Here is a 14,651-nt window from a genome sequence, read left to right as displayed (position 1 = left end):
TATATTTATATATTTCTGCATTGTATTATATATATCTGTAAATTGTACATTTAAAACAATAAAGAGGTTTTGAAAATTGAAAAAAAAAATTCATGACCTGAATGTTGGATATGGATTGACTCTTACAGCTTTTAATGTTTCATTAAGCTATGTCCAAATGATTGCTCTTGGAGGCATCTTCACAAACTAAAATACTTCATTCCTCACGCCTCTTGCTATAGTCAGTTTCAACATAGTATTGCAAATACTAAGGAGTGTCTTTTGCACGAGACTATACCCCCTATCATCAACTGTTAAAAAAGAAACAACTAAAAAACTGTTACAACAGCCATGTAAGGCCAATCAGATCGATCTTGTAATAAAGAAATTAAAAAAAAAAAATAACCCTCTTGTTGAAAATAATTCTTCCAAAAACCTCTTTTGCTGAGATAGACAGGTGTTCTCCTTTCAATAAAAAAACAAATTTATCAAATTTTCTCTAAACTGTTCAATAGGGTGTGTTGGTAATTTTATTATTTTTTCTTTTAAATTACTCTTTTATTACTACTTCAATTTATTTAACACCCGAAAAACGTTTCGGGGAGTTGAATAAATTTATGTAGTCTGGTTGGCAAGCTGCCTGAAACGTTCATTGGATGTTGAAATTATTAAAAGTAGTCATAAAGAGTAATTTCATCTAGAAAAAAAAATGTTGACAAAGGTCTCTAAATAAAACAAGTGTGAAGAAATAATATCAAAAATAAAAATATCATTAAATTATTATTTTAATTGTTAAGAAATTTGAGTAGACTGGAATTGGCAGGAGTTCGAAGGATGCAATGGTGTTAATATCCATACTTCAAATGTTGCCTTTCTTCTTGGAAGATTGGCCGCAGTCAGACATTGCATAGAGGAATCTGAGAAACAAAATAATCTTGAAAATTATTTACGATCTAGTTTTGCTTTGTACGCAGGTTGGAACAGAAACTCCATATTTAAATGATAATTTTGATCTGGTATCGATTGATCGATCTGGTTGATTTTCCTGTGAAGAACGGGATTGCTCACTTGAAGTGTAGAACATGGGTGCATTAGTATCTATAACTGCTCGGTCTGTAACTTCGAAAAAAAGCAAGATACCTTTCACTTCTTGGGAACCTGTCTCAAGTATAGTGAAATTAGAATAAAATATTTCGGGCAGCGGACCTGCTCTCCAGTACTATCGCTCTGTTTATTAAAAGGCTCTAATTCAAGAGCTCTTAGCAACTACGTATGACGGGCTACACTTGAAAGAGCTCAGTTAGTTTATATGTGAGGGATCAATGCCATACCACAGTTTGTTACAAGTTAGATATTATTATTTTCTTGCTTATTTAACATGAATAATGTTGTTTTAAGTTTTGTATATAACTTATTTTTAAAAAAGTATTTTTATTTATGTGTTTTGGTTTTACTGCACACAGACTTCGACGGACGGATGTTTTTAAATTGTCTATAGGTTCTTAATTATTTAAATAGATAATAATTATAATAATAATTGATTATATTTAAATAGATAGAAATATAATTTTTGTAAATAAATACATTTCATTCAATTAAATTATTCATTGCTCATGATGCTGTTTCAATTAATTTCCTTTCTTCATATGTTAGAAATAAAATCTGTTTTCATCTATACCTACTGTTATAAGAGATAGAACTTGAATCGTCTTTAAAAAAAAATATCAACGAAGTTGGCCATTTATTAATTAAGAGACTTATTTTTCCTACGAAGCCCTTGTTGATATTGTCAGTTCTGTTTTTCCTCGAATATTTTCACCGAATTTTCCCTTTCCTTTCTCAGAACAGTTATTAACTACTAAGCTTAATTGATTTAGCGAGAAATACGTCCACCATTGACGATGGAAACTTTGAAAAGCAATTTAACCAGTGACTTACCTCTTTTGAATGGAAATCGATTTCTGTTCCTCACTTCCAAGTTGCCTCTCGAAACCACAATTGAAGACCTTCCACTATAATTCTGTTAAACAATGGACGATATCAAGCGATTTGTCGTTGTGGATTCATTCAGTGTCCGCTCCGTTTACAGGCAATTCTCTGGTCACTTAGATATAAAATCGGTTATTGGGCTGGTTAAACACTGTGCAGTTAATAATAAGTCAATATGAAAGATATTCCTTTTTGGCAGCTTCATGCAATTTAATTTTTATAAAACTTTTGAAGCAAACAGAAGGAGTATAACTACAAAAATGGACATTGTTAGAATCAATAAGGAACAAATTACTAGATTGAAGGGGGGACTGAGGGACTGAAGGAAAATTTTAGGTAATACAAGCTCGACAAAACTACATTATTCCAGATAAATTTAGCAAAAATTAGATTATAACTATCCTGTAATTCAGGCAACTCGATTTTTATTAAATGTATTTATTTCCTTTAACATACTCGAGTTTTATATAAAAATATATATTTTAAACTACTTATTAACAATTTGATATATTTACCTTTCTCAGAATAAGATTATGGTTGATAGAATTGCTTCAGAAAAAAAGTCCATTAGAAATATTGTACCTCAAGAACCTATCTTAAGCACATAATTTCTATTGCGATTCGTACAATTACTGAATGTTTAACAACTAAAGTCATTGGTTATTTATTTGCAGATTACTTTAAAATTTGCTATTCCTTGTATATCACCCGATCTTTGAAAAGCTGAAGTTTTTCTTCGTATTATTCAAATAAATATCTCATAATGATTTGTGAAAAACTTGCTTATATGAGTATTTATTATTTTATAAAAAATCCTTTTAAAATAACCACCATTTCGATGTTCGAGGTTCTTTTCTAATATGTTTCGTTAGTCATACCCATTAATTCAAATTTATCATAAATATGCACACAATACTTAGTCATTAACCGATAAAAAATAGTTTTATATAAAACTTAAAATTATTGCACTTGTTTTTCATGACTATTTCTATTGTCTACACAGGACTAATCGTTTTACAGAACTTATGTTTACGAACGACAATTCCAATGGGCCCTATTCATTTCAACATATGAAGAAAGGAACTCCTAGTGGGTAACCGCGCTACAGTGATTCAGTTAACCCGATCTCGTGGCCAAATATTTTTTTTTAATTTCAAATTTTATTTATTGATAAATATTACAATCTGCCAAAACGTTGTTGAACAATAAGTAATATTGATAACTTATTACATTCATACTGAAATAAAATAAAATAAAATAAATGGAAAAATAACTACATAAAAATAAATAAAATTTCTCTATAAATATTTATTTAAGTGTTTCGACCACTAGGGCCATTTACACTGAATTTACAAAGTTAGTAGATAACAATTGACATATTAACAAAGTTACAAAGAGAGAAGTTACATATAATTACGTAAAAATATAAATATAAACAACTCTATAAATGTAAACAAACAGAAGGATAAGGAAAGTAAACATAGTCAAACTATGTACATGAAAAAATAAATAAATAAAATAATCACCAGTCACACTATCGACCTGAAGATCCCTATCCCCCACTATGAGAGGTGGAGCAGGGAATCTCTTTGAGATCCCTGTTATGTTATGTGTTAGAAATAAAATCTGTTTTCATCTATACCTACTGTTATAAGAGATAGAACTTGAATCGTCTTTAAAAAAAAATATCAACGAATCTATCAACTGAAAAAAAAAATTGTATCATGAAGGACTTACCATTCAGATACAAGAAATAACAATTTAAAAAGCAAAAAGATTACTCAAAAATAATAGGTGTTCAAATACATAGATGAAACAAAACTAGAACCTTAGGAGAGGGATTGCCAACATTAAAATATTTGAACTATAATAAAATAATGATAAAGGTTAAAGATTCACTAAAATGTTAAAATAAAAAAAAAATTAAACAAATAATTTTTTTTTCTACAAACAGGTATCAATAAATCATTCAAATTTAAAATAGGATTTCTGAATAATTTTTTTTTTTTCTGACGAATAAAATTTTTATTTTGTTTTATAACATGATAACAAGCTAATTAACAAACAATTTTACAACAACCAATTAAAGACTTTATCTATAATTTAACGAATCATAAAATAAAAAGGAAATAACTCTGAGTTTACTCAACCTTCACAATAGGATTGAGAACAATGGAGATCTACGCCAGTTGGCTCTCTGTTGTATTAAGCATACATAAACATGTTTAATTTCTTCTTAACTGTAATGACACGTTTAACGTAGTTGTTTAATTTATTGGAGTAAGCTTGGTTGTTTGTCTTCTAAACAAATGCGTTATAAAATAAAATTAATAATAATCAATTAAAAATAACGAGTGTTTTAAGTTAATAGAAAAAATCCTACTTGAGCAGCATATCCAAATTTGAATTGTCGGAAACAATGCATGTCCATAACGAATAGTAGAATCATGAATGATATTTATATACAAAACAAAATTACTTAACTAATTAACATTTTCAAAGGAGCTGTTTAAAACTTAAAATGAATCACATTTCCAAAAAATGTATTGATTTAAATTATCTTCCTGGCTCAAACCTTTTTCTAGATTGAAATTGAAGGTATACTATAGAAACTCTTTAAAAAAGGATTGTCGTTAGAAAAAAACAACAACTGCCGACATAATTAAACAATAATTGGCTCTTCACTAAAATAATTGGCCTTAAAATTTTTCAATTCTTTTTGTGATTGTGACTGGAATTAAGAATCTATTTAGACTTATTAAGAACCATCGTTAATACGAAAAAATAGTTCCACTTGTTTTAACCAATTAAACGTTTGCTTTTACAAACCTACTCACCTAAATATTAAAAAAAAAATCATAAGATCAACATGGATATTAGTATCTCTGCTGGTAGTCGTAATGTAACGTAATGACATGAAATAAAAAGAAAACTAAGGTGGGTAAATTGAATACGATAAAACTATAAAGATCGATTAGAACGATAAAAAATAAAGATCTACAGCGTACAGTAAAAATAAAAAATACAATAAAGTATTGAACATAAAATGAACGGGAGAAATATTAACAAATTACTTTCTTTTTTCTTGACCTTTATTTATTCTCATTTTATTTTCCGCCTTGAAGTGTATACTATATTTGTTTTATATTGTTCTTAAGTCTAATTTTTTATTTGCTTTTACATCTCCTGTTCATTTTGTGGCTAATTAATTAATTTCTTTTTTATTTATACTGATCGCTGTTCATCTTATTTTAATCTTCTTCTACTTTGTTCAATTTTATATGGGCCTAAACACAAATATATTGCCCAAATAAGTGGAATGAAGAAAAATCAAGTGGATGAACAAGGTTAGACAGTGGTCGTGAGAAGATAATCATGAGTCTTTTCCCTGTTTTGTGTTTGGCATGTCGGAAGATTAACGTTCAATTATAATTCCTACGTGTACGACAAGTGAATGTGGAGAAATGAAATGACAAAAGAATGGGTCTTCCAAACCGTAATTCTTTATATATTCATTTTTGGTAGGTGTCTGATATTACTTTCCAAGGTTCTGATAATTCGTGGTAACGATTATTAACATTATTCCAAGCCACATTGTTAGGAATTGCTGAAATCTTGTTGTCCACAGCAAAAAGCACAATAGGTCTTAGTTCAAATTATTTAGTGAGAATGAATTATATGAGGCTTTGTGTTTTGAACTTTTGAACAACATTAAGTCCCCCCCTCCCAAGTATCAAGCTAGTTTGATATAGGCTAACCTGGTTTTAAGGGCCCCATTTTAAGATGCGGCTTGTTTGTATTGGAGTGGATTGTGTGTAGGCCGGTTGTAGGACCAATAATTATTTTATTAAATTAAATAAGGATATCTTAATCAAATTAGTATGAAAAATTAAAAGATGCCAAAATAATGGATGTTATTGTAAACTTCAATCACTTTACTAACTCATTTTAAGTACGTTGATTTTGAAGAAATATTGTACTAAAATTAATTAGTTGTAAATTGAAATAGTATAAAATAGAAAATTATATGAAAGATAAATATTAAAAGAAATGAAATAGATGTGAGTTCATGTAATGTAGATTCAATTACAAAAGGTGAAAGACTACACAATAAAAAGGGGCAAGAGATAGTTAGCGCTCATGTTATACAACAGGCCTATACAATTTCTTCTGGCAATCTATACGATAAATTTTTATTGAAAGTAAATAATAATAAAAAATAAAAACGAATAAAATACAAAATTAAATTACATTATTAATTCAGGACAAAAATTTGATTATTCTCACTTTCTGGCAGGAATGACATAAAATCGTTGAAGGAAACATGAGGCCTAAATAATTAAAAAAAGAAGTTTATATTTGTAATAACCGCTGTCTTTCTCAGTGCCTATCTAAAAGACATTTTGCGCCCTCTAGGCAAATACGTCATGAGCACTCTCTTACCCCAACAAAATTTTGTTTGAAAGAAAGGCAATTTTATACTTCTTTATATCTGATATTCAATTCAATATTTATTTAATGGAGCAACTTTGCATATAGCCTGCATTTAATTAATCTCAAATAAAATAAAACTGACATAATTTAAACCAGTACATTTCTATACTAATTCTAAATTTTCGTCCAACTGAAATGAAGTGAAATTAATAGGTAGTAGTGATGTTCATAGACAGCGAAAGCAGCGGATGGAATTTGGAAAATTGCTTACTGGACCATGTCTATGCTTTCGTCTGTTTCAATAAAAATTCGTAGTTCAAGGCTTCTCGAGGTGGTATAAGCAGTTTACCAAAATATAACAAACCTGTCATACAATTGGGAATGTTCAGACGGTCTCGGGTTTTCCCGTTCGAATCAGCTATATTTACTTTTCATTTTTTCTTAAATAAACAAAATTAAAAGTAATTTTGAGGAAGATTTTTTGAGAAAGCGGCAAAAAGCCCCATTAGGGTACTTAAATGAGCATAAGACCTCTTTGAGATCAAAGAGCACTTAATTGCTCATTGATTCACCGAGCTTAATCAAAATCGCTAGAGCCGGAGGAAATCGACAGTGTGAAAAATCGATATAAGCGAAACAGTTGCAGTTACATCCCTGGCAAAAAGCCGTCCTATTCGTCGGATTCGAAATTTTGCACGACCGCAGCACGTTCCCTGACTATATCTTCCATATATAAGTAAGTGAAAGATAGTTTCAGTCACTAGACAAGAATAAGGGGATGGCGAAGGAGTATATTAAATGTAATTTTACTGACATTGAATTGATAGTTTATTTTTTTTCTGAAAAACAAATTCATACTCGTTCGATTTAAAATGAAAAAATGTTGACACTTTCCCATTTGTTGGTATTGCCATGTAGCCTTGAGCTTTAGTTCGCTGAGAAATTACTTTTCAATATGTTATATTGGATCAGAAAAAATATGAAGGAAAAAGTTTGATTTTTAAATATGACACTTCCAGGCAAAATGTTTATAGAACGATGAAGTGGATCAATACATCATTCAAAGGAGCTGAATAGAATTAAAGAGGAAATACTCCAAACAATTAAAATAGATATAAATCTTAGAACAATGAGCATATAATGGGGATGGTAAGAGCCCTTCAGTATTCCTATCGAACGGCAAGGATCCTAGGACGTATAACAATATCTTCAAGAATTTATTGAAAACCTTCAAGCCTGCAGATTTTTAATTAAATGATAAGGAGTAGAAGCTGTCTCCAGAGATTATTAGTGTTTGATATCAGATTTGTACTTAACCCTTTTTGAAACGAAATTTGTAAGTGAAGAGTCAAAATCAAAGCAGCTAATCTAACTTCAACTCCATAACTACTAAAATTCTCACTTATCTCCATCCTAATTTGTACAAGAAAATGATACAAAGCATATTTGATAAAAACTATATTCCCTATAGTTATTCCGATAAAAATATAAATCCTATCTTATTTCTCATCTACAATATTATTATTAGCATAATGAAACAATAGTATTGATTCCTGTTCCGAATCTTGATTTCTTAAAGGAACTGTTATAAAGGTTTATCTTTCACATAAAAAAGAAACTCGAGACTCTTCTGAAAACAAATTGATATACTTTCTATGTATTTACACGCTCAGATGCAAGAGCTTTCTGCTTAGTGATATACACACGACTAGTATACAAGTTTTATTATTTCCTATACACGTTATCACTAACAATCCACTAATATGTTTAAGGAGGTATATACTAAGATCCTGCCTCTTAAAAGAAATAGGAGTATTAAGATCGTTTTTAGTTTTTCAGGTATTAGCATTTTATATTTTAATCTATTTGACTAGATTTTGGATAAACGTTAACTTGGCATCAATAATTAGTTAAAGTATCGAAACTTTTGATGTTTCGCAACAATCACAAGCAGCCTCAAAGAATAAAAAAAAAATACAAAGGAACTACTCCATGTTTAGCATCATAACAATATTTTCGGCCCTATTTTCACTGGCCTAAAAGAATAGACTTATTATTTTTCCTCTAATTGAGGGATGAAAATGGAAAAGGCTGTGCCGAAAAACTTGTTTTGAGAAAAACGAACAAAAATCGAGTAGTCTGGCCACAATATTTGTTTTAAAATTATGAAAAAATTTCAGCTCAAGGAAATAAACAGTTCAATTGACAATACTGGGCTCTAGTTATTGTTAGATATTGATTAGCTCTAGTTAGATATGAACTTAAAGTAGTTACTAGTCGATAAGCGCTGGTTTCTTTAAACTTATCCCGTATAAATCTCATTTTTCCTATTTCTGACACTTACTGCCTTTTCAATTTCCATTCCTCAATTATGAATGCCCAAGCCCTCTTTTCTCTGTTTTATGGTCATCTGTATATATGTTTCTGGTCGATTGACCATTTTCGTTCTTCATTTTCCTTTAAAAAACATCAAAATAGCCATTTAGATTGGATTGATTTATTAACCAATTTAATTTTTTTCAATATCTCTTCTGGATGTAATCAGTTAGTCTTATGATCTATGACTAATAATGTCTTAGTAATGTTACAGAAGCGATCTGGAATCAGAGCCTTAACACCTGGAGGTGAAGATCTAACAGTGAACTGCTTATAAGGACTGGTCAGTCAATTTCTCATTATATGAAGGCATGGAGGTTAAGATGGGTGGAGACTTGTGGCTCAAAGAAATCCATCAGGACACTTCTACGCGATAATGAATGCCACAATAGTTGGCAAAAATCCACGCAGGAGACCAAAAACCAGATGGACAAACATAATCAACAAGGATGCCAAACCGAAGAAAAATTAATATTTTTAGTTTATTTTTTCAATTCAGATAGAAGTTTCTTGGGTTTTTCCTAAAATTTTAAAAAGGGGAGAATGTGACTTTTTCTACTAGATTCAATCTGCGCTTTTAATGAGTTCTATGATTCCTATTTCAATTGTCTATAAATATGAGACAAAATTTAATATTACACAATATAATAATAAATAAAAAAAAAAAATAACCAATCGCTTGTGTGCGCGGGAAATTTGAAAGGGTCGATAAATGACCTTAATAGGTGTTTTTTACAATATGGACATAGAACTTTCTTACTTATACTACTTTTACAGTTCTCCCTAGAAAAAAATGTTCTTGTGGTAGAACTGGATAGATTCAAAAATATTCTTAACTGTGTAAAACACTTAACATGACGTAAAACACGGGCAAAGATCTATAAGTTCTGTAGATTCAACCAAAAAAAGTCCTGATATGACGGTTTTGATCTTATACTTATCTTGGAGAGGATATACACAAATGTAAAGGGCAGGAGTTGGCAATTCTGAAATAAGCGGCCAAATATTAGTAGAAGTCTTCAAATCCTCCCCTCAGTAATGGAGATGGAAACTTCGTAAGTAATTTGAAACAGGTGAGTTGATTTAATTGAAATACCAACAGGATTCGTCAGGGGTACTCAACTGCCTTTCATGGAAGGGAGGGTTGTCATCAGGACTTTAGAGCTGCCGGGTGAAAGGGTAAATTTTAATCCACATTAGATGTAGTGTGCAGTACTGCTCCTAATTCTTTTAAATGACTTTTAAAAGCGGGTATATGGTATGTAGGTTTTGATTTAAATAGATAACAGTTTTCTAAGATCAGTAGGTCGGTTCCTTATGGGAATATATAAAAATATATAAAACCATTTATAATACAAATGCCTAAATATCTAATAAATGTAGTTTCTGGAACTCTCATCCGCCTTAGAACTGCGGTTAACCAGGAACATAGCACCTATTGTTTGTTTGTGCTGCTTAATGACCAGCACTATTTACTGTTGTAATATGATATAGATTGATACTTACCGTCTTGACCTGGGCGTCGACGACCAAGACCTTGAGAGAGAGAGCAGGCAGTGCGGTGATGTTGGCCGTTGGGTCCAGTTCGGCCAGCACTCCAGCCATATAGGCCAGCCTCAGGGCCACTGCATCCCGGGCCCCCACTGAGGGCTTCTGGTCTTCGCTGCGGGGCACCAGCTCGGGCAGGCTGGAGCCAGCCACACCTGGGCCTACCTGCAGCATCAGTCCAGAGCCGTGCATTGGTTGCAGCAATAAAGACATATAAATTAAAGTTCTTATTGTATAAGGCAACAGCCTGTGTGTATATCACCGTATATCAATAATAAAAAAAACAAACAAATAATGCCCCTGTGCATCTAACACTTCCTGATCTATACGCTTGACGGAGTCAGGTCGGAATGCTAAATAGTAGAATAAAAAAAATATAAAGAAGACTTTTGAACAGAGTAAAAAACTTAACTCCTAATATAACTAAAATATCAATTAATTGTAATAAAAAGAAAATGAATGAAAGATGTCTCTTAATCACCAAGTACAGGACCATATTTCACAAATTTTAAACACAAACAGCTAGTTATGGAGGGCAACGCAGCCAAATTCTTTGTCTAGTGCCTTTCTTTAGCGGTTTATTGTTATCATATAGTACTAATTTCCTGGTTTGACTATTATGACTGTAGTATTTATTTTTGAAAAGTTTCTGTTTATATTTAATACATTTTTTATTAGTTTCTTTTTTTTTTGTTGAGTAGTACCTCAGATATCTACTAATACATATTTTTCTCCTCTATCATCGGTAAAAATTATTAAGCGGAATTTATTAAAAGTTAAAGCAATTTTATTGAAAATTCGATCTAACAATCAAATATTCATTATTTACATAAAAGTCAAATAAGGATTAAATTAGAGAATTTTGTTTGAGCAATGTATGCGTGCACATAGACGATTGTAACACCCATGTGTGTAGCTAGTGCCCTTACTACTCATACTGAGGCCACTTTAAGTGCATTTAAGTTAAAAGCTTTAACAAATGCTCTGTTTATTACTATCGAGTTTATAGCAATTAAAAGTTAACTTCACTTTGTTGTAGAATAACTCCATATTTTTTATATACTCTCCTATTTCTCTACCAACTACAGACTTAATGCAGCCGATTAGTCAGCAAGTTGGTTGTATGACAGAAGGCTACAAGTGTTTGGCCTATATTTGTTGCACTATTTTGGATCATGTAAAATATCAATTCCTAATGTATGAGACAAATGAAAGAAAAATATACTTTGACAGTATTACTTTTATTTAAGATAACTTACGTGAGTTACAATAAACTTCTACCGATCACCCAAAGAATTCAATGTCTCTGGTTTGGAAAAACGTTTTGTCTTTGAATTATTGATCTCTAAAAGAAAATTTTACCGAGTTCATATTGTCATATATGAGTTATATGAATTTGCTTATTCTAAAACATATTAATTTAAATTATTTTTTATTTTTATTCCTAAGTTATGTATGTACACATTTATGACTGTAATATGTCGATACGAACGATATTATGAAACATTTATCATTAAATGAATAAATTAATTTAATTTTTTTAAATTGTTACGACTTCAATTACTGGATGAGATAACCCATATCTGCTAGAAAATATACTAACACAATAAATGTGTGTATTGAATTAACTTAGCCGATTGTATTTCATTATTATCACAATATATGGCCTTGCGAAAATGTATTATAAATTTATGGTATATCAGTCCACTGGTGTTCCTAAAGGTAGTATCCTTGGTCCCATCCTCTACACCGTCTATACAGCTGACATTCCAACCAATCCTAACACTATCCTCACCACGTATGCCGATGACACATGTGTGCTCGCTGTTAATAATAACCCATTAATCGTATCCCAAAATCTCCAATCCCATATCAGCCCTTGAAGATTGGTGTCGTAATTGGAGGGTTAAGATAAATTCCAACAAATCCCATCAAATCACCTTTACCCTTCGTCGTAAACCTACTGACTGCCCTACAGTTTCATTTAATGATGTTACTCTTACCCCTGTCAAAAAGATCCGCTACTTTGGATTACATTTGGACAAGCGATTAACCTGGAATCCTCTCACCAGACTGAAAAGACAGGAAACTGCACGTCGATTTCGACTATTACAGCACTTACTAGACAAACGGTCTAAACTTCCAACACATTAAAAAAGACTGATCTACATGATTATAATAAAGCCGATCTGGACATATGGAGTTGAGCTTTGGGTCTCCACTAAACCTTCGAATTCCTCTCGTATTCAATCCTTACAATCCAAAATCCTTCGTAAAATCCTCAATGCTTACTTTGTCACAAATAAAATCATACATAAAGACCTTAATGTTCCCTATGTAACCGATCTAGCCCGAACCAGATATCACTCCTTCCATTATAAACTTTCTAACCACTCAAACCCCCTAGTTTCTAATCTTGCATCCTCATCCATTCCTGACAATCCTCCGAGGTGCCCTAAAAGGTGGCCACGAGACCAGCTAATGTAAAATGTCATTAGAGTGCTACCATTGGGTAGTTTCTCTATACGCCTGTAACACTCCAATTTAACTTAGATTAGATTTACTAAATGTACAGTTGTAAATAGCAATAAATAAATATTAAAAAAAATTATGGTATAGATTAGTATCTAGAAAATATTATCGAAATCTCTTTTTTTAGTTAGTTTTTTTGACTTTTACTATCACTTTTTGTATAACTGTGAATGAAGTGTAATTCGTTAAACCTCGGTTTAATAGTGACATTAAGTAAACTCTTGTGAGCAATGCATCATTGATAGCGCCAGTTGGCGAGTTAGTTAGTTGAGAACTGTTGCCATATGCCCTTCCAGCACGCTATTGCATATCTCTTCTCGGTTATGCTAAGGTCTCTTATCTGCCTTCAGTTGTACTCTCGTTTGTTTAATTCATACGCCTTCCGGAGTGGTGTCCTCTGCAATCAATAAATAGCAACATCGTGTTTCGTTAAGATAGCTTCAGATGGATTGTTACAGCCAAAGGTCAAGTTGTTACCGTTCCTCAACATTATCTGCTATATTTTTTCACAACCTCAAAGCAAAAATATATCTGCTAAACTATAAATATTTAAGAACTTTATTATCACATTATTGAGTAGAACTACTCTCTGAACTAGTTCAAATGGGATGAAATTCACTACTGAGCGTATGGTATCGACTAGTTTGAGGCCTCTTCTGGATGTTATTGCCCAATAGAGTGGACGATTTGATCACTTTTTTTACTTAAAATTAACAAGATTATTACTTGTACCATTTGTATATGTACATGTGTTGGTGAAGGTCGACATGAACGCTGTGGTAGCGGATACGAGGAAAAACCATTCCCTATCATATCGACGGTTTACATGATTAATTAGTTTATTTTTTAATGATTTTTGTGAATTAATCTCTTTTCTTTTCTAAGTAGTCATAAAATTTCTACTTCTGAATTTTACAAAGAAAAATTATCAACATTTAGGAATAAATTTTACAGAAGAAAATACTCATGTTTTCCCAAACTAATGACCTTGTCTATTGTAAAATGCTAAATGTGTTTTTAATATCTTTATTGAAATTTACAACTGTACTGTACTGTAACTGTACTGTACTGTAATACATTCAGTATATTTGATCTTAGTTAAAATGGAGTGTTACAGGCGTGTAGAGAAACTACCCATTGGTAACACTCTAGCTAAATGTTAAAGAAAGAGGTAATAAAGTCTTCAAATATACTAATTATGAACTTAAATATTGCCAAACTATAATCTCAGGTTATTTTCTTATCAATTAATTTTTTCTTTGTTGCGTTTTTTAGTTTAATGTTTTCATTTTAATTTTATTGTTTAAAAATTAAATCTTTATTTAATTAACACAAAATACTACTTTTTTGTATGTTTTTGAGAAAAAAGAAAAATTAATAAAATATATTTTTTTAAATTTGTATTCATAAGTAATATTTATTGATTTAGTCATAGTTCATTCTTTCCATAGTAGATAAAATCAAATCCACCCTGCTAGCGAATATACCTATACATTTATATGATAATGTATAGAATGTTGCCGAAGTGCCTGGCACAAAATTTTAGTATTATACCATTTTTTTGCCGATGATCATATTTTGTCTCTATTATAATCGGTTGGAACAGCACCAATCATAACAGCCAATTTTTGAATTTCAATTTTTGAAGACTAGGTTTATTATTTACTAATTGAAGACCCAATATAGTGTGATGTTTTCATACTACAGTTTCTATTTCGATTGGTAATAAGGAAGATGAGTATTGTTGGTATTGCTCAATGATACCTCCCCATATATACGAGTGATTCTGAATG

At 31.0% G+C, this 14,651-nt stretch overlaps 1 protein-coding gene across 1 annotated transcript in view; it reads right to left on the bottom strand.

The window, feature by feature from the left end:
- The window catches only part of Nep5 (Neprilysin 5), a 270,596-nt gene that overhangs the window by 146,928 nt on the left and 109,017 nt on the right, over positions 1-14,651 (bottom strand). Inside the window, exon 5 of the mRNA XM_067046034.1 lies at positions 10,285-10,491. Coding sequence (XP_066902135.1) covers positions 10,285-10,491 — 207 coding nt within the window. The remainder of the gene's footprint in view (positions 1-10,284; positions 10,492-14,651) is intronic.

Source organism: Halyomorpha halys, unplaced genomic scaffold (genome assembly GCF_000696795.3).
Source record: "Halyomorpha halys isolate HHAL.00 unplaced genomic scaffold, Hhal_1.1 Scaffold677.1, whole genome shotgun sequence".
Taxonomy (NCBI): Eukaryota; Metazoa; Arthropoda; class Insecta; order Hemiptera; family Pentatomidae; genus Halyomorpha; species Halyomorpha halys.
This window is presented reverse-complemented; position numbering and strand designations above follow the sequence as displayed.